The sequence below is a fragment of the Ursus americanus genome, chromosome 2 (genome assembly GCF_024610735.1).
Source record: "Ursus americanus isolate L20-20 chromosome 2, mUrsAme1.1.p, whole genome shotgun sequence".
NCBI classification, from domain to species: Eukaryota; Metazoa; Chordata; class Mammalia; order Carnivora; family Ursidae; genus Ursus; species Ursus americanus.
The window spans coordinates 28,771,141-28,799,082 of NC_142128.1; the positions used below are offsets into that span (position 1 = coordinate 28,771,141).

General features: G+C 43.4%; 1 protein-coding gene across 3 annotated transcripts; it reads right to left on the reverse strand.

Moving 5' to 3' along the window:
* Window positions 1–219: 219 nt before the first annotated feature.
* On the reverse strand, window positions 220–27,709 carry RRN3 (RNA polymerase I transcription factor RRN3). Of its 3 annotated transcripts, XM_045776072.2 has the most exons (19): window positions 27,565–27,684; window positions 27,208–27,352; window positions 25,948–26,053; window positions 24,850–24,906; window positions 19,751–19,840; window positions 19,511–19,640; window positions 19,049–19,108; window positions 18,620–18,683; window positions 17,345–17,414; window positions 14,594–14,692; window positions 12,467–12,559; window positions 11,369–11,507; window positions 9,787–9,917; window positions 8,610–8,740; window positions 7,491–7,675; window positions 5,200–5,308; window positions 3,806–3,958; window positions 2,766–2,853; window positions 220–2,099 (listed from the first exon to the last, which is right to left on the reverse strand). In XM_045776072.2, exons 3-19 carry the CDS (start codon window positions 26,041–26,043, stop codon window positions 1,938–1,940), a joined length of 1,857 nt encoding a protein of 618 aa, XP_045632028.2. In that variant the 5' UTR covers window positions 26,044–26,053; window positions 27,208–27,352; window positions 27,565–27,684; the 3' UTR covers window positions 220–1,937. The 3 variants fall into 3 exon arrangements, with proteins under 3 accessions (XP_045632028.2, XP_045632026.2, XP_045632027.2); XM_045776070.2 differs by lacking the exon at window positions 27,208–27,352 and having other exon boundaries at window positions 27,565–27,709; XM_045776071.2 differs by lacking the exons at window positions 27,208–27,352; window positions 27,565–27,684 and adding an exon at window positions 27,427–27,558.
* Window positions 27,710–27,942: the final 233 nt, after the last annotated feature.

A 27,942-nucleotide genomic window follows, 5' to 3' on the forward strand; every position in this document is an offset into this window, starting at 1 on the left:
GGAACCAGTTCAAGCCTGGGGGACTCTTGTGCCTGGGCCTGCTCACGGCGTCCCTGACACGGTGGCAGCCCCTGGAAGTCGCTCTCCCCACTGTGTACTTTCTTTCCCAGCACCCGCAGCTGCTCTGGCGAGACTTCTGCCTCGTTAAGACTAAGGGCTCAGCTGCGGTTTCTCACGGAGCTTTAACAGAGATCAGTAAAAAGCACGGAAACCATAAGATCTGTGTGAGAAGCCTCTTTATTGGGGTACCTCCCTTGACTCCTTTACTGGTGTAAGAACAAAAGATCCAAATTAACCATGTCATTGTTTTATTTTCACAATGTTTTTCCCTTCAAACTCCTTTGAAATTAGACTTATGTATAAAGATACCCTTAACTACATTAAAACTTCTCAACCCACAAAGGCCCACTTACCGTTAACTTCTAGGGACACATTTTCATGTACTCATTTCGTACCCAGGGTACGAAAATCCCACCTTTTTGCCAGCAGTTAAAAGAACACAGAACCCAAAGGTTCTCAAATGACTTTCTACCAAGCCACCAAAAGAAAATCTGCAATATCCAAAACTTTTTAAACCCATGTAAAAATTTCTATTTTCCAAAACCATATTTACTCTACATTGCCATCAATATAATTACACAAGAACATACAAAGCCCTAGGAAAGAGAAAGTTCATTACAAAATATTTGTGATCAAGAAAATATCGCTTGCTTTTAAATAATAGGAAAAGTGGCAGAAAAATAAATATGTTTAGAGATGTCCATTTTCACAAGTAACAAAAGTACACAAATAAGGAACAAAGCTAAAATATGCGTTAGCTACAAAATGGGTCTAGCAGTGTTTGCACACGTGTTATAAAGTGAGGTTGTTTCGACTCCTCTCTCTCAGTGTTTAGTTATAAAAGTACAAAAAGAGCCTTCCCAGAGGAGGATCTCGCGGAGCTGAAATCCACGACACCAACAGCCAGTAGATGGAGGCTGGAGCTGTAACCTTGGTCTGTCGTGGCTAGCAAAACCATTCCACCAAATAACCCAAGCTCCCCAAGCCACCCCGTTAGCACAAACAGATTCTCAAAATGACCAACTGATTCTAGTTAAAAAAAAAAAAAAATTCCAAGTAACAATCCACTACGAACAACAAGCAGTTACAATTCTAACAGCTCCTGAGAGCCTCAGGGTAAAATGCCATTTGCTGTGTTTTACAGAAGTGCAACCCCACTCTCAGTGCATGGGAATTCCATTTACCCCGAACTCCGTGTTTCTTGTAAATCCATTTTTAAACTCACAAGTATATGATTTGTCTGCTTCTGTTTCCCTCAATCCTCCATCTCTTCCCTCCAGGATTTCACTGGTCCCCAAAGTCCCTGGAGATCTTCCGTGCCAGGTCCAGCTTCCAGTGTCAGGGACCAGCTCTGGCCACCTCCCCACTTTCCTCCCATACCCTCTGCACCCCCCTGAAATCCCGACACACAGATACAGTTCCAGCTGAGGGGCAACAATGTGTCCATAGTAAATCATTTTAAAGACACTGAATAGCATCTACATAGAGCATTTTTTTCACTGAAAAGAAATCAGATCAACACAGTCCTGTGACTACGGCTCAGACAAAACCTGTGTGAAAAATGCAATCAGTTAAAACAGGCTGTTGCCAATATCAGAAATTTCACAATGATGTCAGAAAGCTGTAACAGAAATAAAATATACATTAAACAAACATGCCAAGCCTTCAACATTTATCATCAACTCCATTCTAAAATATTGCACATGATATCCAGTCTCTTCCTTTTGTCTGCAGGGGAGCAAAAAAGAAAAAACCATGTCCGTTCAGAGACTAGAGTAGGTCTACCTTGGAACTAAGATGCCTGAAGCATGTCCTCGCTCTAGTCCAAACAGGGGGAGCCCTGGTACTGAAGGGCACGATGGGGAAGAACGCTCGTCTCAATCACAAATCCTTGTGATCAGAGGAGACTGGTCTGGAAGGTATAACATGGGAGGGGAGCCCACACTACTCGAGGGACTTCGGAAATGCGTGTCAAAGGAGCTCGGGGTGATCCCAACTTCACCTTTCAAAAAATCATCATCCTCATCTTCCACCACCTCCTGTAGAAAGAACAGAGGTTATCAACAGGACCACCGGTGGCAGTGTGAAAGGTCCCCTCAGGAATGTGCCACTCCCGGAAAGAGGAAGGTAAAGAAACATATCTTAATTTTGGAAGCTTCCTCTGACACACACTTCTTCATGACCGACCACCCACACAACTGCTCGTCACACGTCGTAACTAACTTGTTAGGTCTGATTTTTTAAAACACATTTAAAGCTCAAAGAGGGCAGGCAGCATGACGTGTCATTCAAGAGCTCAGTGGCATCACCCTTGTACCCAACACAATGTCAATGAGGGAATGAACGATCTCTCCACCCAAGCTAAATATAAAGAAAAAAAGAGGCTTCCGATGATTACTTATGAAAAATGGGACTTACGTAAATCTGACGTTGGTACTTGGTGGTGAGGATCGTGTGGTACATATATTAATTTGTTGAGCTGATTTTTAACGAACCTTCACTTCCCAAAGTCCACTTATAAAGTGTTTAAACATTCATCAAAAAACGAAAAATTCTTTTTCTAAGAACGTAACCCGACCCTGGATGTTTGTAAAGGCAGGATGAATAAAATGGCGTGTTTTTTCAAGTGTGACATTGCTGTTTACTATTTGCCCGTGGTCGCTAACCACGCGGGAGGCCCCCAGTGTGCTGAGCCACATATTTACCTTCTTACTGGGTTTCTTCACCTCCTGCAGCTCTTCCACACTAATGTCTTCCCATATCTGATAAACGGGATCGATGAATTTCTTTGACCTGCCGTTCAGAGGTCACATTTCAAAATCAAGTTCAACGCCACACTGAAGGTCAGACTTGTCTGGCTCTTTTTGTCACAGGATCCACTACCCAAAATAAAAACTATGGCTCAAATAATCATTGTACCAAAAAACACTGTACGTCAATACCGTAAATAACGTGGCTCCTTGTTATCTACTCAGATGGTGTATTCAGCTACTGTTTCTCATCTTTTTATTTTCAAGTGAAGTGATTTCTCCACTCTGCCGGGACTGACAATGAGTTAGAATACGTCCGAATGAAAACAAAATTATATTACTCTGGAATTACATTTCTTTTTTTTAATTCCTAGAGTAAATCTACTAAAACTTAAGTCTAGGAAAAAAGACCAATGTGGTTTTGGTCAACCAAGACTTGGGGGACCAGATAATCCTAACTTGTGGTGTTGCTAGTTAGAAACTGCATAGTAAGCAAAAGTCCTGCTTCCCTATACAGAAGCCAAGTTAAAGACTGGCCTGGTGGATTTTCACCATCACCCATCCAGATAAATTACGTGGCTGCTGTTTATCCTTGGCAACAGCAGGGAATGTGGTCTCTAGAGGGAGGAACAAGTCACTTGGCAGAAAACTGGGAGCCATGAAAAGGCAGCATCCTCGCCATGCGGGCACCTCTGCGCCCAGTCCCCTTCATGCTGAAACCAACAGGTTTACAGAAAAACAAAAGATAAATGAAAAACCTTTGGTGTCACTCCGGGGGTCTTCCTGCACTACAGGTCTGCACCCCGCAGCCTGTCACAGGCATTCCTGGCCTTGGGCCCATGAAACATGTGAAGGGGACCCTGAGCCTCTGATTAACAGATACGAACACCACTTATGACAAAGAAGCCCTCCGCCTGGGCAAAGCAAATACACGTCACATGGTAAGTGTTCCCTGCCCCCACTGCTCCGGCCGGTAGATGGGCTGCGATACCCACCTCTTCAGCACACAAGGATCGAAGGGGAAGAAGGTGTCGAGCGGGTTTGTGCAGGTTTGCACCGAGTCCCCTCCGGCTGTGTTTCGAATGACCGGCAGCATCTGGCGGTTGTTCCTCTCGATGATGGTGTAGCAGAAGACCAGCTGGTATTTACTGCGGGGCAACAAAGCCAAGACACGCACAGAAGGCGTTAAGCTCGTGGAGTAACTCTGCACGGACATGCCTGTTTGTGTGTGACAACCGTGACCACACAGATGTTGTCACACATAACACATGCAAGAACAAATCACACAAAGCAGGAAGCAATGCTTTCAGGGTACTGCTTTCCGGGCCTATCAGTGTGACACAGACCTACAGTCCCAGCTCTTGCTCTCGGCCTCACACCTGACCCCATACCGACAGCCTCTGGGATAGTCGGCTCCCACCCCCGGAACATTCTAGGAGCTCCTGCCTCCACTGCTCTTCATCTGCTGCCTCCTATCTTTCCACAGTGCACTGGGACCCTTCGACCCTCCCTCTCCATGAATGCCCTTGCTTAACGTTTATTCCTTCCCTTAATTGTTACCATTTTTGAGATCTCAGGTGACAGAACACCTTGAACTACATGCCCAGGAAAGGGAAAATAAGATTACTGAGTAAGAGCAGCAAGCAGTCTAAAGGGGTCGAAGGGATACAAGAATGACCTTTGTCTTCTAACACACAGATTCCTCTGTGTTGAAGGTTTTAAGCTATGATCCTACCCTGAATACACTGATCAAGGGCTCCAAGTCTCCCAACTCACTCTGTACTCAAAGCAGAATAATTCAGGGAAAGCCAGACTGCCTGCGTCCGCGCGCTGGCTCGCCCACCAGGGAGCCACTTCTCACAAGTCACCTTGTCTCGCTGGGCCTCCACCGTCCCGGTTTGAAACAGGACTTACCACTACAATACTAGGACTGAGGGGACGCAGTGAGTTCTGCGAGAGGCGCAGCCCCCGCAGAGCACGGCCTGGAGCACCGGGCCTGACAGGACAGCCGCTCACCAGCCTGCCGCCGGCCTGTCTCCGGCCGCTGTGCACCCCTCCCGCGGCTGCTCTCTGCTGATTACTCTAAGAAACATCCTTGGTCTGTACCTCTCAGCTCACTGGTTGCCTTACTCGTTTCCAAGCGCGGAGGTTTCTGCTGAGTTACCATCTTTGAATACAAAGCACTAGCAACTTCCAGTACCATCAAAGCAGAAAAACAAAACCTTAACTGCAGTGTTTCCTGAAAGTATGGGGTGACTGGTTTTTATGTGTTTTATGGTTACTAATTTTACTGAATAATTTCATAGAGATTTACTAGAATTATACAATAGCGATACTAACATAAACTTATTTTTAAATAATTTCCACCCATTAAGTATCAATAACTTACCTTGTGATTGCAGCAAAAAAGTTAACTACTGCAGGCAGACAAATCTTCAGGGGATTGAGCTGACTCATCACTATACGTTCGAAATTTAGACTTTGAAGGTATCTCAAACCTTTGATTAAAAAATAAAATTTTTTAACAAGTACAAACGTAACAGTCTAAACACCTTGAAGCAGCATGGATTATTTCACACATCAAAAGAATTTTTCACAAAGTTACTTGCAAAAATGCTTTATATAATTGAGGTCCATGTCGTCACACGATGCAGAACCCCACAGGCCACCAGTCTCACCCACACTCACTCTGGACTAAGTCAACTTCTCTAAAGAAACAGTGTATTCTTGCAAAGACCCAGGAAGTAAGCCACAACCCTAGTGGGCGAGGAACTTATATGACAATCTGGAATTCGGAAATTTGTAAACTCAGCATATTCTGAGTTTATAGAGAAAGAAAAAACAAAACAAACAACAACAAAAAACCATGTGATCTGATTTCAGTTAATCATGAGATCGGTACGAAGCTGAGCCAACACATGGAGTCTCCATTCCCAAGAGGTAATGACTGTACAATCTGGAATTTCCCCTTCCTGACTTCCACAAACAGATACGCACGCCAATCTGACAAGAGCAAACAAAGAGCAAGACCCGCACATCTGAAATTACTAGTGAAGTGGAGCAAATTATTCGCGTGTGTGAAAGTCATTCATAAATCAGTTGTGTTTTTTTACAAGGAAACTATGGAGGCAGAATAAGGATTAGATACCACTCTCCGGGAAGAAATAAATATACTTCTTTCCTATGTTAGTAAAAGAAGGACACCACCATTTTGAAAGGCAAACAAACCAACCTGTACTTAAGTATATATTTTTTAAGATACTTTATTTTTTTTTAAGTTTTATTTATTTAAGTAATCGCTACACCCAACATGGGGCTCAAACTCACGACCCCGAGATCAAGAGTCTCATGGTCTTCTGACTGAGCCAGCCATGTATATTCTGATAAAAGTAACTAAAAGTAGGACACTGCCATGGCTTACAAGAACTACATCCTCTTTAAGCCAGACTCTTACCTTTTGTTTATAAAACCAAAAAAAGCAGACGCTTTGCTTACGCTGTGCTAAAACCTTGTCCTACTACTAGTTTATACAACTAGTTTTAACCTTTTGAGAAGTAACAGGATATAAGTAAATACATACAATGCAACACATTCAAGGTTCAGTTGAGAGCTGTGGTTCTCAACTCTCAAGGCAGCTGTGGCCCCACGAGGACGTGTGGCAGTGCCTGGAGTTTTAGCTGTCATAAGAGAGTGTGGGGGCAGGGGCTTACTGGTTATTTAGTGGGTAGAGGGTGGTAACCATCCTAGAATGCCCAGGACGGCCCTCACAACAACTAGAGAACCCCGAATGTCAGAAGTTGAGAAAATTTGGTTTAGAGGTAACAGCCTATTAAACCATTTAAATTATTCATGCAAATAAAACCATTTAAACGGACTTAACTGACATTGTCCTTGTCACACTAACCTGATAAACAAGCTTCATCTGGTAGATTTAAATTACACGCAACTCTTAGAAATTAGCAAAATTGAAAACCGGTCGATTAACGCTTAAGTCCCTAGATAGAGCAGCATAACTGTTATGACCCCAAGCTGTAGAACCATATTCATCTAATCCTGCCAGTCACTATCCTGCGTGTGCTTAGGGTCCCCGTCACGGGGGAACAACGCCCGCCTTTCCTGGCCGGCATGAGGACAAATGGGAAGCGCTGTGCTGGGCCTAGCCTCCGAGGAAGAGCACCCTCACGGTTCACGGTCAGTCTAGATGCCACCCTCGGAAACAGACGTGTCCACCTCAAATCCATCCCGTTAACAAGGGGCCTTAAAGCGCCTGATGGACCTACGGGCTGCTTGAAGTTACGTGTCAAAGCTTGAGTGCATGGGCAGTACTCCGACTCCACAGTGTTCATCAAATTCTTAAAAAAGAAACAAGTCGGGTGCCTGGGCAGCTCGGTCATTAGGTGTCTGGCTTCAGCTCAGGTTGTGGTCCCAGCGTTCTGGGACCGAGCTCCGCATCGAGCTCCCTGCTCAGCAGGAAGCCTGCTTCTCCCTCCCCCCCCCCACTTGTGTTCTCTCTCTCTCTCTCTCTCTCTCTCTCTCTCTCTCGCTGCCTCTCTGTCACATAAATAAATAAAATCTTAAAAAACAAACAAACAAACAAACAAACAAACAGCTCTTCCTTCTAAAGGGTGACTAGTATTCCAGGAAAATCCAGTTCACATCCACCAATCCCACATCACTGACCTTCTTTCAGGTTTCCACTTAAAAGCTGCTTGTGTCTAAAAACAAAAGTGTAGAACACGGCTTGGCAGGCTGAATAAAATGGTCCGTGGAGAGCAACGTCACAAAATGCCTTCGTTCCCGAATCCTGGTTATTAAGGTATATGTGCAGCCAGTTAACCAAAAGATCTAGGCATGATTTTACAGTACTAGAGAAAAGAAAAACTCAAGTCAACTTCACCTGCTTCATAAAAAAACAAGAGTGACATAAAAACACACAACTGCCTCTCACTACAGACTAAGAAAAGTCAGTCCATAGGCTTCTTGCTCTATTACCCTTGGGCACAGAGAAGCAGCAAAGGGAGGAAACAGATGGGCAGGCAGGAAGGCAGCGTGCAGGGCCCTTCTAGGAACAACAGGCAGGCCCCTAAAGCTGCCTGTGGTCCCAAGGGATGGACAAGTGTCTCCTTATTGACTCAGAAGGACTTCTCTCATGAGAAGTCCCCTGCCCTCACCAAGAAATATGGCCACAGAAAAGGGCACAATTAGCAACATCTTATAAGGAAGAGACCATCTGATTGACTTCACCCTTCCCTATGGGGTTCTGATGAAGTTCTGTGGCCTACAATTTAGGGCAGAGTGGACAGATGGCTTTTAGTTGTCGGGGAAGGTTCGTAATAGCAACCTTGCCCAAAGACATCTTCATGGATCACTGGAAGAGGTAGGCCCAGAGCTGGCCTCCTAAACAGATCTTTCTATTACCTTTAAAGGGTTTTTTTCTTCAGCTTTAACAGATACAACTGATTCGGAATGCAAATGAAAAATGACAAACCTATGAAAAGAATCAAAACAGTATACAACACTGTACAATATCCACGAAGACAAATGGGTCTTCATGTTCAAGTGCAACCATGCAAAACAGACGACAAAAGCTTTCCGTATGAGGCTTTATATCTAAAGGAGACATTTTATTCTGAAATTGCCTTTTGGAAATGTAAATATCTTACCGAGAATGGGGGAACAGAGCTTTTTCACGTTAAAGGCAGACAAAAATTAAAGCAGGTATTTCTCTGATTTAAGACAAATGCTATAATCTTTTTAAAGCGTGACATGAAAAAGCACTCGGAAAATTAGGTTACTTACATAAGAGGAATAAATTTAGCTCTTGCCAAAAAGCTTCCAATATAATTTCCAGCAGCTTGTCTGATGATGGCAGGATTATTTGGATCCTGCAATTTTTTCCAGAGATGTTCCAAAAATGCTTCTGCGAATCCCTATAAAAAGAGAAGGTACTGCTCTGATCTTCTTTAATGTTGAAGAAATCTCTAGCTATCGGAATCCTAAGACTGTAACTCAGCAACAGGGGAAAGGGCTATCATCTCAGTTACACGGCTAGATAAACAATACATGCAGCTCTCATGGTTCTTAATTTTACAACACTCTGAGATAACAGTATTACAAACAAAAGGTGTTTGTTCCCCAGCCTTAAATAAGTTCCCGAAAAGAGCTGAAATTTAGATTCAACCCCACAGATTTCATAGGTTCAGTGACAGGGCTTTGGAATCGGCAAGTGATCCTGCCTGTTTAGCCAGAAATGGAAAGCAGGGACAACCCACACTCAAGTGGGAACCGTGCGGCAGGCCCGTCACAGTGCCAAGTCCTCTCCCAGTCTCTGACCGCATGTACTGACCTTACCCAGAAACAGAGACACGGATTCAAGGGCAGCCAGTGTTCGACTAATTACGCTAATCATAGAAAAAAGACCAATTAAAGCTTCTTTTTAACAAAAGGCACAACCTCCAACTTCTCCCAAACAGCTCTCTTCAAGAGCTACTAACACATGCTTGGGGGCAAAGTGAATTTAACCTTCTTACCCATGCCCAGAACTCTCCTGACTGTTCTAGGAAGCTACAAAACAGGGCAAAGGAACAGTCTTCTGTATTTCCATTTTTCCCCCCCAAAACAGAAAGCCACTGCCTAAGTTTTAAAATTCTGGATTTAGAAGTTGTTTTGGGCTAGTTAGGATCAAGTGAGAGAATGAAGGACAGAAACCGTTAAATATCCCCTGGGATTTTAATAGCCAGGACTGGAATGAAAGGGAAGGGCACCGCCTAGTGGACCAAATGCAGAATGGCACTTGCGGAGCGCTCGGCCTAGGACGAGCTATCTTATTGGAGGCACCAGAAAAGTGAGCTCAAGAAAAAGACATACTCACCTCCTGTCTCCCTTCCCTACTCCCCCTGATCCCCACCCCCAGTTTTTAAGGGAAGATCATGGGCAAGAATAAAATAAGCTAAGACCATGCGGACACAGTACTCACCAATTTAAAACTGCAGAGGTAAAACATGAAAAACTGTACATGGCAGGAGGCGTGGGTGGGCAACAGGAGTTTGTCAAAGATGGTTATGAGATCTCGATATAAATCCTTTGTTTTGTTGTTATCTACCTTGCCTGAAGAGAAAATTTGGCATTTCAGCTTCACACACTATTTTTAAGCTGCCACATTCATTTACCAAATTTCCAAAAATAAAATACCATTAAGAAACATCATCCATTAAGCTATGATTCTAACAAAATGCCATTTTTAGTTTGCACAGATTTTCCTTTATACCTGTAATAATCCAGCACTGACGATGAAGCAGGCCCTCACCTCACACACTGCTGTGATGCCATAAACAGGAAGCCCTTCTAAAGGGCAATTTTACTATTTATGTGGCAGAAGCCCTTTGATCCACTAATTCTACTGCTAGGAAGTTATCAGAAGCACACTACCAGACATATATATACACAAGGATGTTCATTACACATTTATAATGGCAAAAAGGTGGGGGAGGAGGTGCCTGGGTGGCTCAGTCGGTTAAGCATCCGCCTTTGGCTCAGGTCATGATCCTGGAATCCTGGGATCGAGCCCCACATCGGGCTTCCTGCTCAGAGGGGAGTCTGTTTCTCCCTCTCCCTCTGCTCCCCTCCCCTTGTGCTCTCTCTCTTGCTCACTCTTTCAAATAAATAAATAAAAATCTTAAAAAAAAAGGGGGGGGGAATAAAAGAGACCAGTTAAATCCACATGATCAGTAACAACCTAGAAGGACAGTGAATGGTCTGAGAAAGTGTTCATGGCGGGTGGAAAAGGGCGAATTATGAATCACTGTGTACAGCATGACCCCCAAATTCACTGACAAACACACTCCTAAATACACACGTGCTAACAGAAAGAAGAGCAGATCAAAATGCGATTAATGGTTCCCTGAATAGTATAAATGCAGACATTTAAATCGTCTTTTTTAATCCTTTCCTACAGTTCCCAAATTTTCTCTCGACTGGATTATTTTTGTAACACAAAAATTAAAATAATAACACAGACAACTGAGACTCAAGTCCTACTATCTGAATGGCCAACTACCACTCTTAAACCTTCACGATGTGAATGGAAGGACCGTGTTTTCCTGGCAAAAGCTGCGGACAAAGTTCCAGGACGGCAATAAGCACCCAATTTGTTCACTACAACACAACACAGCACGACACCCCCAAACTCAATCCCTACCACCAAGCGCCCTGTATCAATGCGCACTACACTCTCAGATGTCCTGAACAACTCCAGTGTGCTCTGATCCCCACCTAAAACTGACCAAACTCCTGACATAATCACTGACTCTGACGGTCAGCGAAACCATCAGGGGCTCTGAAGACAAATACAGCCAAGCCCGAATCCAGTCCCACCACTCTCAAGCTGTGTCACACTGGCAAATCACGGGATCTCTCTAAACCCTCTTTTCCTCATACTCGAAATGCTGATTTGTACAGGACCCCTAGGAGGACCATGCCATGTAGTAAAAACACACGGCACACAGCCCGGGGTGCTGCCGCATTCAAATGCAGCTACTGTGACGAGTGCGGGTCATTACCATCGACATAGCAGACGTCCTTGATGTAGGACAGCAGCAAAGAGAGCAGGATGTCCAGGCGCTCGGCCACAGGATGGACCATGTGATCGAGCCTTTGCAGGTCAGCCTCTGCCTCCTGTTCGGTGTCTTCGTCCTCATCCTTTGAAGAGAAAGGACAAAGCTGACATTAAAAACTGGAGTAAAATAGGTAAGAGGGAAAATTCTCAGAGCTGATTATTTCCTTTGAAAGGTAAAACAAAGAAAAGACACAGACCCCCCCCCCCCCACCCCAGGCAGGGGCTCCCCACCAGAAGTGTGACTTGGAACCACTGGTGACATCCCAAATAAAAGCAGATTCCGAGCCCATCCGGAGAGTCCGTGGAAGGCCCCCTTGAAGCAAGGCCACGCGAACACCGCAGCTTACCCCCAGCTCCGGGGATCCACTGTGCTGGCTTCCTCTCCCGGGACGGGGCACCCCTGCCCCAGCTGCTGGGAGCACCGGTTCTCGGGAGTACCGCCCTTGCACTCCTCCCTGACCTCCCGAGCCGAAATGACCGGCTGACAAGGGCTCACCAGAGGCCGTCTCCCTGGCTTCAACCGGGATCCAAAGCTCCCAGGATCTGGGGTCATCGTGCTGTAGCTATTCTCCAACGAGAGCAAACTCTCCCTTAGTTCCTTCCCTGCCCTTTCCTGCTTCTTCATGCCCTTTGTCCCTAATGGCCTAAATCCCCCTCTCAGGCCCTCCTCCTCCAGGGAGCCCCCCCAGGCAGAGAAGTACTGCATTAAGGCCTAAGACTTGGAAAATGAAGAAATCACACTGGTATGCTTTCCTACGTATAGCTCCTTCAGAACACGTGGTTTACAAAACAAAACAAAACAAAACAAAACAAAACAAAACAAAACAAAGAGCACAAAGGTTAAGAACAAGAATGAAACCTACTTCACCACTCCCACATTCCCAGCCTTGGAAACGAACGCCCTCTGCTGCACAGGAAGCAACGTGACAGCAGCTACTTGTGTAACAACTGTTTTAAACTAAAGCTTTGCAGAAGATGAGGAGCCGCTGGCCATCCCACCCCCACCCCCGCGGAATCACGAGCCGTGTTAGGAAGCGCTGACCATGCTGAAGAGTCCTTCGGCGGCGTCTGACCCGCGGCCAGCCTGCATGGCTGCATCCTCAGCGTCCTCAATATCCTGCCGGGACGCGTTCACCTACGTTGTGACAAACGGGAAAAAACAACGAAAGCAGTGAAAAGACAACGACCTTAGGGCGCCTGGGTGGCTAAGTCGGTTGGGCGTCTGCCTTCAGCTCAGGTCATGATCCTGGGTCCTGGGACTGGGCTCCCTACTCAGCGGGGAACCTGCTTCTCCCTCTCCCTCTGCCCTTCCCCGACACCCTGCTCCCACACTCACTCGCTCTCATGCTCTCTCTCTCAAATAAATAAAGTCAAAAAAAAAAAAAAATACAACTACTTTGGGGCATGTGGGTGGTTCAGTCAGTTAAGCATCTGATTCTTGGTTTTGGCTCAGGCCATGATCTCAGGGTTATGAGATCGAGCCCCACACTGTTCTCTGCACTCAATGTGGAGCCTGCCTGAGATTCTCTCTCCCTCTCTCTCTCTGCCCATCCCCCCGCCACTTGCTCCCTCTCTCCCTTAAAAAAAACAAATACGACTACTTTATCTGAGGACTGGAAATTCATCTGATAGACATACTTTAAAGGGGTCCACATGAGCACCCTTCCTGGCACCGTAACTCAATATACAATTATGGTGCAAACCTACAAACTGGTCTGGGTCACGAAGGGATTTACGAGACTACAAATCAAACCCCTTTCACTACATACTTCTATAAAATCGTTACAAAATGCAGTGTGCTGGTCTAAATAAGCTTCAACAAACTCATTCATTCCAACTCTTACATATTGTACAAGAAGCGTATCATCCATCCATTGAGCAGGAAAATGACAAAACGCAAGTCAATGTGAATTACTCAATACTCATTTTGGTATATGACCCTTCAGCTATCTCGTTTCACACATTTAAATCATGCCTTTTTTACTCTCTCTACATGACCTTCTTGCTAAACGCGCTCTCCAATGTTGCACAGAATGACGATGGGAAGACTTTACAGATGGCACATGCAGCTAGCCAGACAGCTTTCCTCCCAGTGAGCAGCGCGCCAGCCTGCCCACCCTCCAGCTCTTCCCAGACCTGCCGCACTGCTACCCTGTCCCCCCCACAGTATCGGGCTCTCGTCCATCACTCATAGCTCCCCAGGCCACAGACCTCGAGTCTCCCCAACAGCCCTGCTCCATCCCCTCTTACACCCTCACCAAGGCCTCCAGCAGCGCCCCCTTGCCAACCATGCACACTCCCCCTCTGAAACGCAGCTTCCCCCTCCAGGGACACAGCAGCAAACTCTCTTCTAATCACCAAATCCAAGGACTTTGGGTCTGTTCATCCTCCTTAAAAACGTCAAGAGTAGCTCACACCACTGACCAAACCCTTCCTTCTTCCAGACCCTCCGCAGGTGCCCATACTCGCCTGCGCTCCCACTCCACATCACACTTCCCCTCTCCCGCCCTCACCAGCACCACAGCACGGCTGCGCTCTGGCCCCCACCCGCTGCTACCACTGCTTGCTGACCATTCTCCATTGGGCGCCCCAGCTGCACCCCAGTCCATCCAAAACGGCACTCTTCCCCTTCCAACCTCCTCCTGACTTTCCTCCTTGCTGCGAACACTGACTCTGTTCCTCGGGGAGCGGACCTCCCTCTTACCCTCTACCTCTCCACTTTCAACCCAGTCTCAAGGACTGGTTCGCCTTTCCTCCCCCATGTCACCAGAATCCACTACTCTCCTTCATGCCTGCTGTAACCCCACTGCAGGCCTCTTTAAAAAAAGGTATAAAGAATTCAACACCACTTCCTCAGGAATGCCTTCCTGACCCCTTCGCATGACATCAGGCTTTCTGGCACGTAACGATGCCTGTGTCCCATTCATAGCGTTTACCACAACTGTACCCTCACACGTGTGTGACCATCTAATGCCTTGTTCCCCAACCATGAGATATGGGACTATCTATAACCACCAGCACATCCATCAAGTTCAAGGAATGTTCAAAGAAATCAAAGGTGGAAATGTAGATTCTTCTCCATCATCTCTATCTACTACTGTTTCACAAATTATGACTATGTATGTAATAAATGAAAATCAATGAGAAAAACAGATTATCAAATACTTACATCCAACTTGAGTAGCTTCTCGATCACAAGCTCCAGAATTTCATGCCTCAAGGTTGGAAAATATACACTAATCCTTAGTAAGTTATGAACATAACATTCCTAAAATATAAAAAGACAAAACACTTCAACAGAGGGTTAATGTTTCATCATAAAAAAAACACAAATTACACAATCTTTAGTTTCAATTAAACAGAGAAAATAGACTATCCAGCAACACAGAAACTATACTGTTCCTCTATCAACACAATGTTCAGTATTATTAATCTAATTGCCCCCCAGTAAATTATATCTGTATGGGGAGGGGGGTTGGTTTTTTAAAGATTTTATTTTTAAGTAATCTCTACACCCAACGTGGAGCTCGAACTCACAACCCTGAGATCAAGAGTCTCATGCTCCGCCAACTGAGCCAGCTGGGTGGCACCCCCCGCCCCCGTTAATTAAATCTGTAATCTGTATACTTCTACAGTATTTTTTTAAACAGGTTTGTTGAGATATAATTCATTCATCCAAAGTGTACAATTCAACAGTTTTTAGTATATTCAGAGTTGTGCAACTGTCACCACAACCCATTTTAAAACATTTGCATCACCCTAAAAACAATAGGGTATCTTTTAGTAACGTACCACCCCAAGCCCTAAGTAATCACTGATCTACTTTCTGTCTAAGGATTTGCCTATTCTGGATCTGTCATGGAAGTGGAATCTTACACTGTGTGGCATTTTAGCATGTTTTCAAGATTCACTCACTTTGTAGCAAGTAAACCCTCTAAACCCAAGTAACACCCACTGTGTAGACATGCCACATTTTGTCGATTCATCGCCCCATAACATTGGTTGTTTCCGAATTCTGGCTATTAGAAATAATGCTGCTTCTGAATATTCGTGTAAAGTGCTGCGTAAACAAACGTTTTCTGCTGGATAGACACCTAGCAGTGGAAATGCTAAGTTGTATGGCCATTCTGTTTAACCTTTCTGAGGAACGGTCAAGGGCCTTCCCAAAGCACTTCCAGCACCTCGTATTCCCCACTCCCACCAGCGTTGGAACAAGGGTTCTGACTTCTCCACATCCTCACCACTACTTGTGACTGTCTGTCCCTCGGAGTACGGCCATCCCAGGGGGTATGAAGTGCGATCTTATGGTTTCATCTTGCGTATCCCTGACCGCTAGTGATGTTGGGCTTTTCTTGTGTGCACTGACCATATGTGTATCAATTCTGGAGAAATATCCATTCAGATCGTTGCCCATTTTTGAGTTATTTGCCTTTTTATTATCAAGATATTAAAGAATTCTTCATATACTCTAGATATACTCCTTTATCCAATACACGATGCACAGTATTTTCTCCCACTGTTTGGGCGGTCTCTTCGCTCTCTTGAAGGTGCCCACGAAGCACAGCTGGTTCATCGTAAAGCAGTCAAGCTCATCTGGTTTTCTGTGGCTCCTTGCGTCAGGCTTCCTATCTGGAAACTGTTGCCTGATCCCAGATCACAAAAATGCTCACCTATGTGTTCTTCGAGGAGCTCTTTTCTTAGCTTACATTTGGGTCTTTCATCCACTTTGAGTTCATTTTTGTTTGGGGGGGGGGGGCTGCTTCATTCTCTGCATGTAGATGTCTGCTTGTCCCACAATCATTTGTGGAAAAGACTGTTCTTTGCCCCATTAAATTATCTTGTACTACTGGCTTTTGTGTATCGATCACATATTCTATAAAATTCGTCTTAGTTCTAATAGTGCTTTGAGAATTCCTCAGGATTTTTCTAAATGTAGGAGGGTGTTATCTGCAAATACGGGCATTTTTACTTCTTCCTTTGCAATCTGGATGCCTTTTCCTCTTCCCACCTGCCTTTGCTAGAACCTCAAGTACAATACTGAACAGAAGTAGCAAAAGCGGACATCCTTGTTTTGTTCCGTATCTAAAGGGAAAGCTCTCATTCACCATTGAGTAGGATGTTACCCGTGAGTTCTTCATAGGTGCCCTTTATCAGGTTGAAAAAGTTCCCTTCTATTTTTGTCATGAAAGGGTTTTGGTGTTTGTCAAATGCTTTTGTGCATCTACTGAAATGATCATGTGGTTCCTGTCATCTATTCTACTGACGTGGTGTGTTTTATCAACTGATTTTAACAGGTATTAAATGAACCACGCAGTGCTAGGATAAATGTCACTTGGTCATAGTGCATAATTCTTTATGTTGCTAAATGCAGTTTTCTAGTGGGTTGTTGAGGATTTTTATATCTATACTCATAAGAGATACAAGATTTATAATATGCCACTTGAAGCAGACTACCACAAACATTAGCAAACCTTATTAATTCCATCCTTAATAATTATAATACCTTATTTGGGAAAAAATAAGCTATGCTTAGTCAGAAACCACTATTTATTATTCATTACTGAAAACCAGGGGTCATCTAAATATTACACGAAAACTTAAGAATTCATCCATAGAAGATTCTGCTTTCATGTTCAAATAAGGCATGTTTACGATTGGTAATGTATAAACTATTACCTTCTAGTAATTTTTATCTGTATAATCACTAAGCCTATTCAGCTATTTCTGAAATGGACTCTGTCCTTCACTTGCATAAGGGAAAAAAACACTGGGATCCTCACTGAGTTCCTAAAAAAGGACCCTGAGTCAAATTCTTAGTCTTGAGTTTAATCTGGAAGACAACTGCTAAGAAAAAGACGTAACATCACCTAAAACTAAATCACAACTTTTCCATTATTTTCCCCTTGAAAAGATTTCTTACCAACGTTCTCTCTGATTTTCGAACAAATGGAAATTTTTCCACCAGTATTGGCATAAGAAACCACGGTGTCCTATTGAAAAAATTGAAAAATTAATCCATGTTAACCAGACTTTCTTGGAAGGTGACATTCCCATTGTAAGAGCAAATACGGATGCAGGAGGCAAATGGTAACTACCTCAAATAATCGGAACTTAAACACATAGCTTCAGAGAAAATCTACAATAACTTAGGAGGAAACAGCCTTCCACTAGCTTTGCTATCAATAGCAAATTAAAGAGGGATTCTTTTTTCTACAAAAGCAAAAGAGTTTCAGTTTAAAATCTAAATGTTTCCCACTCTAGTGCTTTCCCACATGTATGACTTTAAAAAGGAGAAAAAAGTATCAACTTGAGTATTTTTTTAAGTTATCAAATAATAAACTTACAAAGGGAACTTGAAGTCCATCCCTCCAAAAGAAACCCAAGCTTTTCTTAGAACTGTAACTTTTTAAGAATTCAAATATGGGGAGCCCGGGTGGCTCAGTCAGTTAAGCCACCGACTCTTGATTTCGGCAAAGGTCATGATGTCAGGGTTGTGGGATGGAGCCCCATGTCAGGCTCCAGACTAAGGGGGCAGTCTGCCCCTCCCCCCGCTCAGGCTCTCCCTCTCTAAAATAAAATAAATCCTTAGGGAAAAAAAATTCAAATATAATCAACATACAATATTAGAACTGCAATTTTTATTTATATGGCATGACACAAGCACACAGGGGTTGCTCACTGAAAATTTTTGGATATCACATCTTGTTGAAGATAAAAGCAAAATTTGGAGGAAAATTTCCATACAAGCTTTAAGAAAGAATTTAAATAATTTTAATTAAGTCCTTAATTCTTAAATTAATTTCTAAATAATTTAAATAAAGACAATGAAGAGAGAGCTAAAATGCCATTTTGTAGAATGCTGTATCAACAAGACACAAAAACATGTAGTATACAGCTTGAGTTTTGGTGCTATGAACACAGAAGTTCCTACTAACTGATTATAACTTTCCTCTTTTATACAGATTTTACTTATTTATTTGAGAGAGAGAGAATAAGAGAGAGAGAGAGAGCATGAGAGGGGGCAGAGTCAGAGGGAGAAGTAAGGGAGCCCGATGCAGGACTCGATCCTGGGACTCCAGGATCATGAACTGAGCCAAAGGCAGCTGCCAACCAACTGAGCCACCCAGGCGCCCGATTATAATTTTCTTGAGACTTAAAGACCATGATTCAAAATAAATAACAAAAGGATACTCACGAGGGGACATATCTTGCTATTATTTGCAAGGCTCTGTGACATGTGTCAAAATTGGCAGGAAGATCTACAAGGAGAAAAGTGAGAGTATAAGCATAAAAATAAAATTGAAAACTGAAAACTTATGTGTTTTAAGCTAAAAACACACACTAACCAAAACTGAATCATTTATTAGCAAAATATTAAATGTAAGATTCTTTTCCAAAACCAACCATCAATGAAGACTAAATGGATTAATTACATAAGTAATGCACTAAGGGCAACTGATTACATGTTAATGCTAAATGGGACAGAAACGATTCCATCAAAGGTTGCCATTTGTTGCAGTCTACCCGTTAGAACAAACCCTGGAGTTGCCCTATACGTTATCATTCAGCATGCATTCTCTCAGACACAGGAGCCATCCCTTGTTTTCATCCTCTTTATACTTACTATCATCTTCATCATCAGAATCTGAAACATTGACGTCACCTTCCTTAATGACCACTCGGGCTTTTGAGGGAAAAACAAAATATGTCATTCTTTTTGTCACCGACCTAAGCAATCAACAGCTACACAAAAAAGTGCTTTTTTCCATCGTCCAAACTTAGTACGATTCAATTTGCAGTCTAAAGAAGAAAAAAAAAGTCAAGCAGCTTTACAGTTAAAGCTAAAAATTACTGACTTCTAACACTACATGAGAATCTCATTAAAGCAAATTACAACATAAAAAAAAATCACAGCAATAAATCTAGATGCTTCCACGGAATCATTACAGGGAATAGACATGTATCAAAACTGCTGCCAATATACATCTCAGAATTTTCCATGTTGGCACAATCCCCACAGGGTTCTGAGAAGGTAGTATTTTAATAAAGAGGTATTTAAAAAATGAAAAAGCAAAGAACCACTTACGAGGTATAAAATAAGAAACAATCATGCTGAGACATGGTCTAAGGAAGACAGTCTGTGCTGATACAAGATTGCCAAGGAAAGCCAAGTACTCCTCCACCACTGTCTGACTTCTATTCAGCCACTGCAGCCTCTAGAGGTAGGAGGAAGAGAAACACAAAGGACACATTTTACTGATACAGTGTATTCTGTTTTCAAAGTACCCAATCACATACTAGTCAGTGAAGTAAGGGGCAAACTTACCAATAAAATACTGATAAGCTGCTCGAAGTCTTTAGTCAAATACATGATGGAAGAACGGAATTCTAACAGCCAGTTAATGATCTGGTCATCCTTAAGGTAAACAAAGAAAAGTACTTTCAAAATCACAAATCCTCTAAAATAACTGAAAAGATGATTCCTATCTTGCACCAAGCACCTACCAATATATTTAAATTAGGAGAAAAAAAGCCACAAACTTGCACTGAAGCCAAAATTGGAATGAAAATTTCTTAGTTTGTATCAAAACACAAGGATGTTATAATACCTTCTCCTGTTTAAAAAAGTGTTACATAGTAACTCTGACATACAGGGAAAAAAGAATTAGATGCAATACTTCATTCTGATCACTTCTGTTTGCCCTTAATAAGTGGAAACACCTCAAATGTTGACCCGTGGGAATTTTTTTCAAACTGCAGAACGATGACAGTAGATTTAAACGCTGTAAGACCACAAGGACCACAATACCTCAATATCCTCTATATTCATGCTGATGTGCAAACATGTTAACATTCAGTCTAAGCTAATTAGAGACATCAGTACATATAAACTGTTTCTCAACCCAACCTGTAACTAGACTTATATATTAAAATCTGTTCTATATAGGGGCACCTGGGTGGCTCAGTTGGTTAAGCGTCTGACTCTTGATTTTGGCTCAGGTCATGATCTCAGGGTTGTTGAGATCAAGCCCCGCTTCAGGCTGTGCTGAGTGTGTAGCCTGCTTAAGAAACTCTATCCCTGCCCCCTCCCCCAGCTCGTGCACATTCTCTCCTCTCAAAAAAAAAAAAAAAAAAAAAAGTGATATATATAAATGTTGGCTCCACTACTCCATAAAGTAGTTTTCAGGCAATAAAATTACTGTTCATCATTAGTAACTTTTAGTAACATGGGAAAACTGCTAAAAGAAAATAAGCCATGTATAAAATATGCCATCAGATAAATATAAAATATACTGTTTGTATTAATTCATATGCACAATATACACAAGAACAAACTAAAAACCCCCAATTTTGAAAGAAGTGGTTAATGCTGATTAAGACTCAGTAGGGGAAGGGACATATAAATAAACAAAAGCAATACAATGTTGTACCTATCACAAGAGCCTATTCTACGTGCTTATGGTGATAGGTTATTACAGACAGTATTGTACGCACGCAAGAGACTACCACCAGCCAGGGCTGTACCTGCAATTGTAGACTACTGATAGGGATTATCACTCAGTGAGAACACGGCAGGTGCCAGGCACAGCGCCAACACCACACATACGCATCTCTTACTAATCCTAACAATGCGGAAAATGGACTGCTGGTGTTCCCATTTTAAAGCTGAGGAAACTGAGGCTAAGAGAAATTAATAAGCAATCTGCCCATTTGAGAAGCTAATAAAGAACCAGGTTCAAACCTGTCTGACTGGGTCAAAGCCTACATAGTGTCCACTCTCCCACAATGCCTTGCTCGTCACAGAGAAGGAGCCCACCGCCTTTCCCCCAACTTCATTCAACCACTGACTGCTTGCAATGTGCTGTGAGAAACTTCAATGAAACTGACTCTTTTCTGATGAAACCCTAAGTAAGCTGGCAGGAAAATCAAGTAAATCGCAACTCATGTGCACTATGGTAATTACATAATGTTCACGACCAGTAAAGATAACTTTACTGGTAGCTCACCAAGGCCTGAAGCAGAGAAGACAAACTAAGGTACGTGCAAATAAAAATGAGGTAACTCTATCCTATCCCTTTTCCACTAAAAAAAAAAAAAAAAAAAGGTGCAACAAAATTATAAAGCTAACATTTAAACTGCTCTGTTTTTTAAATTAAACTAGTCGCAGACTCCAGCGCATTAATACTGAACCAGTATTAGAAGCAGATCAGTTGCAGCACTCTCCGAACTAGTACAGACACACCTGATGCAACTGCTGGTATGTCAAGATACCGATGAGAAGTGCTGATAAAAATACAGTGGGGGTGCCTGGCTGGCTCCGTTGGTGAAGCATGCAACTCTCAATCTTGGGGTTGTGAGTCTGAGCCCCACACTAGGTATACAGATTACTCAAAAAATAAATAAAATCCTAAAAACAACAACAACAACAAAGAACACCAACAAAATAGTCCTTTGTACCCACAGAAGAACGCGAGGGTCAGGGAAAGCTTCGAACAGGAAGTGACACTTCTGCTGTCTGTAAACAGACTGGGCATTCTCTGGGGCTACATTCCTCACAGGGTGACAAACATGTATTCAGAAAACCAAAAGTAGTTCAGTTATGGCTGGAGTATATGGTAAGCAAGTCAACAGACAAATCTGGGAATCAAAGAGGGGAAGAGATAAATTACTAAAGTCCTTGTAAGCCAGATTTGTAATTACGAAGATCTGCTGGAAGGGTGGGGAATGGAGTGAATGAACACCCATGTGCTTAGAGAGAACCAAGGAAATTTCCATTAAAGAGGACACTTCAGGGGCGCCTCAGTGGCTCAGTCGGTTAAGAGTCTGCTTTCAGTTTGGGTCATGACTCCAGGGTCCTGGGTTCGAGCCCCGCATCAGGCTCCCTCCTCACCAGGGAGTCTGCTTCTCCCTCTCCCTTTGCCCCTTTCCCCATTCATACTCTAATAAATAAATAAAACCTTTAAAAAAAAAAAAGAGGATACTTCAGCTGGATCTCAAACAATAGGAATTTTGTAGATAAAGTAATAATAACAGTAAACACTAATATAGTAATTACCATGCCAGGCACCTTTCTAAGATTTTAACATAAAATAAGTCATTTAATCCTTACGACCACCCCATGAGGTAGGTGCTACCATTGGTTCCCATTTTATAGCTGGGGGCAGTGAGGCACAGAAGTGCAGTATATTCACCCTCAGTCACAAAGCCAGTAAGGGAGAAAGGCCAAATAGCCAGAGCTCATGCTCCAAGAGGTAGCAACTGAAGTGGATACGGAGGACCTCTTGCAGCCACAAAAGGCACATGCTAGAGACAAAGATGAAAAGAAGTGGCACCCAATATTGGGTGTAGAGATTACTTAAAAAAAAAAGAAAGAAAGAAAAAGACAAAAAGTGGCAAATTCATGGAACAAAGTATCTAGTGAGACTGAACACTGAAAAAAGGCAGCAGACTATGCTAAGAAGCTGGGCCTTTCTGCAAAAGGTATGAAGTTTTCCCACAGGAAAATGACGTTTAGCATGTGCTTTAGAGATGATTTAGGCTGCACTGCAGAGGGTAAAATGGGGGGGGGGGCAAGTGTGGCAATGGGAGATAGAGGAGAACTGGAACCTAGATAACCTAAAGGAGTTTAGGGAACAAAAGAGCACCAACAGCGCAAGATGCCTTGAAAGATGTTTTTTTTTTTCCTGAAAAGGCTCTGGTGAATCAATGGAAATGAGAGGTGACAAAGTTGAGAAAGACCCCAAAGTTTCTAGCTCAAGAAATAGGTAAGCAATACATCACTTAAGCCCATAAAGAAGACTATAGATAGAGGAGTGAGTTTGGGAGAGAGAAAAGTGAGAAATTTGGGGCACTTGTAATACTTGTGGGCTGGCAGTTAAGAAACAAGTCACGAAGGGTGCCTGGGTGGCTCAGGCGGTTAAGCACCCGACTCTTGATTTCGGCTGGGGTAATGAACTCAGGGTTGTGGGATCAAGCCTTATGTCGGGCTCCACACTCAGCAGGAGTCCACTGGAGATTCTCTCCCTCCACCCCTGCCCCTGCACCTGCTTGTGCTCAGCAGGAGTCTGCTGGAGATTCTCTCCCTCCACCCCTGCCCCTGCTTGTGCGTGTGCTCTCTCCTCTATAATAAATAAATACACCTTAAAAAAAAAAAAAAAAAAAAAAAAAAAAACAGAAAAAGAAACAAGTCGGGAGCCCACAAAAGCAATCTGAGCTATAGATACAAACCTGGAAGTTACCAGGCCATGGGTGAATTCCAAAGCCACAAGGGCATAAGGAGATTATCCAGGAAGAATCTTCAGAGGAAGGAAAGGGTCAAGTCTGGAAAGCTCATCAACACCAAATTTAAGAACCAGTCACAAGAACGATTAGACGTAAGGGATAAGACGACAGGAAGATCCCAGAAACTGAAGGAAGTTTTAAGAAGTGGGCAGCCAACAATGTCAACTGTTAAGAGGAATTCATGACAGTTTGGGGGAAAAAAAAAAAGTCTGCTGAAATCAGCACGTAAGAAATGACTGGTAATCTCTGTCATAGTAATCACAGCAGAGGACTTCACAGTGGATTTAAACACACAGGGAAATGAGAAAGTGTGGGCTGTCAGCAGGAGTAACAGCTAACACTACAAAGTCCTTTGTGTCGGGGCTGCTCTAAGTGTCTCTCGTATACTAACTCACTGGATCCTCTAAAACCTCTACATTTAAAAGACCTCTATCGTTTTTCTGTTTTTACAAAGACAAAAACAGAGGTAGAGAGGTTTAAACAAGTTGCCCAAGATCACACACTGCGAAACAACAGGGTAAGGATTTGATCCCAGGCAATCTGACTACCATTGCCATGGTTAAGAGACTCCTCTTTCCAAAAGTGGGAAATAAGGGGACGAAAAGGGAAACAAAATTCACTGAGTTGTGCCTACATGACAGGTATATATCTTAAAAAGTACATCTCTTGAAACTTTTCCAAAAACACTGGAAAGAGTACTAGCTTGAAAGACAAGTCAACTTGTGTTTTTGTTTTCACGGTGGAGAGACATGAGAGCAGCATACAGCATAGAGGAAAGAGGTTCCAGAAAGGAAAGATAAAGCAGGGATTCTCAACCCGAGCACTCCTGACATCTTAGATTTGAGAATTCTCTGGTGTGGAGGGCCGCCCTGTGCACGCTGGATGTTTAGCTGCACCCATCACCCACCTCACTGGATGCTAGCAGTACCCGTCCTCCCCAAGACAGACGTGCCAAACAAAAATGTCTCCGGTTCGTCACCGAATGTGCCCTGGGGGCAAAAGTGCCCCTGGTGGAGAGCCGCTGCATTACAGTGATGGATCATTCAGAGGGCAAGTTCTAGAGGATGGAACAGGACTAAAGTGCAAACTCAATCTGTACAAAGTGGCAACAGCTTTGCTAATGATCAAATGTAAATTAATTACCTTTATGTCCGGATCTGACAGCTGGTTCTTCAACAACTCAAAGTCATTTGTTTCACCCTAAACAAGAACGAGGGGAAAAAAAAGTTCTGCTTGCTTGTTTCCTGTTAAAGACCAAGAGCAGGACTTTTAACTACTACAAAAGGAACATCATGACTTTCACACATCAGTGGATTGTAAAATTGTAACTCCAAAAATGTAAAAACTCACGTTAGTGGAGCTAGGCGGCTTGGAAAAAAAGAAAATGAATATGAAAACGTTGTTCACATTTAGGTACACTTGTGTACTGACACCTGAATACAACAGCTGATGGCACAAGACACCATCCCATACACATATGTGGATTTAAAATGCTTACACATATAAAAACAGACATTCCTATTTTTCCTCCATCGCTGAGATTTAGTAGAATCACTTCTAAACTAACACAGAACCAAACCAAAAACCAAAACAAATCCCTATTGACAGAACTGGTTTATTGACCCAAAACAATGCTTAGGTAATTCCTTAAGAAATAAAATGCTCTCAGGCGCCTGAGTGGCTCAGTCGGTTAAGAGTCTGCCTTCGGCTCAGGTCATGATCCTGGAAATCCCAGGATCCCGCCCACAACAGACTCCCAGCTCAGTGGCAAGTCGGCTGCTTCCTCTGACCCTCCCCTCTCTCATGCTCTCTCTCATTCTGTCTCTCTCAAATAAATAAATAAAATCTTTAAAAAAGTTTTTTTAAAGAAAGACAATGCTCTGATCTAATGATTTTTATTCTAGCACATGCTCAAGTTTTTTCAAGATACTATGTGAATAAAGCATTTAAAGATATATAACCTCAGCAAAGAGGTTATTACTCTAATTTTAAGCTGATAGCATAATGCTGTCATTAAATACCTGACTTCAAGACTGACAGATCAATCAGACAGATCAGTCAGATCAATCAGACACACTGACCAACAAGATGAATAAAATTCATTTTATTATGTCTACTGGTCTTTTGTATAAAGGCTACAATTGTATCCTAACCAACAAAAATCCAAACCTCAACATACCAATTACATCTCAATAAAGCAGGGGGGAGAAAGACACCAAACCTCACATTATTTCCTCTTACCTTTTTGTACTTCAGCAAGACTTCTGTCACAGTTCCACCAAACCGAACAGTTTTTCTTGGGGGAGAATTGAAGAAATCATTCTCTAATGTGAGCATTTCTGAGAGCCTGTAGAACCAAGATTATCACACTATTAAGTGCAGGACAGAGAATAATAGAATTATAATAGTCAACATTTATGGAGCCAACATCATTCAGTGGGACGATCGCTAAAGCCTCCTACCTGGCCTCCTTGCTGCCACTCTAACCTCCCAACATTCTTCATTCAGTGATCTAATGATCTTTCCAAAATTTAAAACAGATCATGCTACCTTACTCTCCTGTTAAATTCTCCAAAGGTTCCCCACCTCACTTAGAACACAAATTCAAACTCTGTCGCTGTCTTCAAGGTCCTACACTAATCTGGCTCCTCCTACCTCTCTGACCTCACCTCCAACCACTTAACATACTGCATCCATAGTGTTCCTGCTATTCTTCAAACTTACCAAGCTGATTCCTATTTCTCTTGCTGTTACCTTTATCAGAAACCCTCATGCTCCAGATCTAGACACACTGGGTTCTTGTCTTCTTTCAAGCTGAAGGTCAAATGTGTCAGAGAGGCTGAAATCTAAAGAATCCAACCTCTCTCTCCCCCCCATCACCCTGTTTTATTTCTTCAGGTTATCTCTACCTGAAACCATGCTGTTCTTTTATTTATTAACCTAGTCACTGTCTTTCCCTCCTTAGACTGTAAGCTCTGTTGAGAGCAGAGACGTTGTCTCTTTTGATGGACTACTGTCTTCAGTGTATAACCAAGAAAGTACAGGCACTTAATAAATACTATGAATGACATAATTGCTAAGTGTTTCACAAACTTTTCTTCCTTTACACAGAGCAGAGTAATAGGGGGAGAAACAGCATCCTACTAATGACTCTCAAAGTCAAACCCCAAAATGTTTTATGGGGATTAGGAGCTTTAAAAGTTGAGAAAGACAGGGACAGCTGGGTGGGTCAGTCAGTTAAGCCTGAGACTCTTGATTTCGGCTGAGGTCACGATCTCAGGATCCTGAGATTGAGCCCCAGGTCCAGCGCTGAGCTCAGCGGGGAGTCGGCTTGAGATTCTCTTTCCCTGTCCCCTCCCCCAGCTTGTTCACGTTCTCCCTCAAATAGATAATAAATCAATCTTTAAAAAATTTTTTTTTAAAGTTGAGGAAGACAGATTAAAAAAACGTATATGTGGAAACAAATTTCAAACATCAACAAAAAATTACGAGTCCGTTTACCATCAATGACAGCATTCGCCTGATAAATCAAAGAGCCCAGGGAACTCTTTCCAGGTCTAGACGAAGAAGCGGGAGAGATGAGTAAAGAAGGTACTACCCAGGCCTGGGGCGCTATGAGGGAGCTCCGTGGGGAGAAAAGGGGACCCTGCAACGGAGAACGGATTCATTTTTCCAGCCCTCTTCCCACCTTTACTACCCACTTAAGGGGTATGGGCTTACTCCTGAGAACCTGCGACGACCATTTACCCGTTGCTCCCACGATTTCATCAGCTCTGCCCCGGGCCCTTTCACATCCTCTGTCCTAACCCCGGTCCTGGACTTCGGTCCCAAATGCGCAGAAGCGTCCCGGACTCTCACCCAGTCCTTGACGCGCCCAGCGTCTTGACTGCAGAGGCCGAGGCGGCCGCATCTCCGGGCAACCGCGTGTGAAGCAGCGGGGCCGCCATTGGGCCGGACAACCGCGACGACTGCGCCTCGCACCGGAAGTCGTGCTCCTTCTGGCCTCCCCTGTGGCCCGGAAGACGCGCGCGCCAGCGGCAGCCTTCAGCCAATCAGGAGCCCCGAGTGAAAGCGCCGCGATCCAGGCGGGCTAGAGCGCCGCCAAAGCTTTCTCCTCCCCGCCCTGCGTCAGGGCCCCTCCTCGCAGTTGGAGGACTTTCCCCGCCCCGCGGGGTGCGACGCTTAGCTGCCACAGCACTGGGAGAGGAGAGATATCTGGCGGCTCCCAGCACCTCC

Bases quoted from the DNA above. Each gene is read 5' to 3' on its own strand.
- RRN3 (XM_045776070.2), bottom strand. From the start codon at position 27,653: ATGGCGGCCCCGCTGCTTCACACGCGGTTGCCCGGAGATGCGGCCGCC. The intron at 26,054-27,564 runs GTGAGAGTCCGG...TTGGTTCTACAG, and splicing joins CTGGGCGCGTCAAGGACTGG to GCTCTCAGAAATGCTCACAT. The intron at 3,959-5,199 runs GTAAGTTATTGA...GTTGCCCCGCAG, and splicing joins TTTTTTGCTGCAATCACAAG to TAAATACCAGCTGGTCTTCT.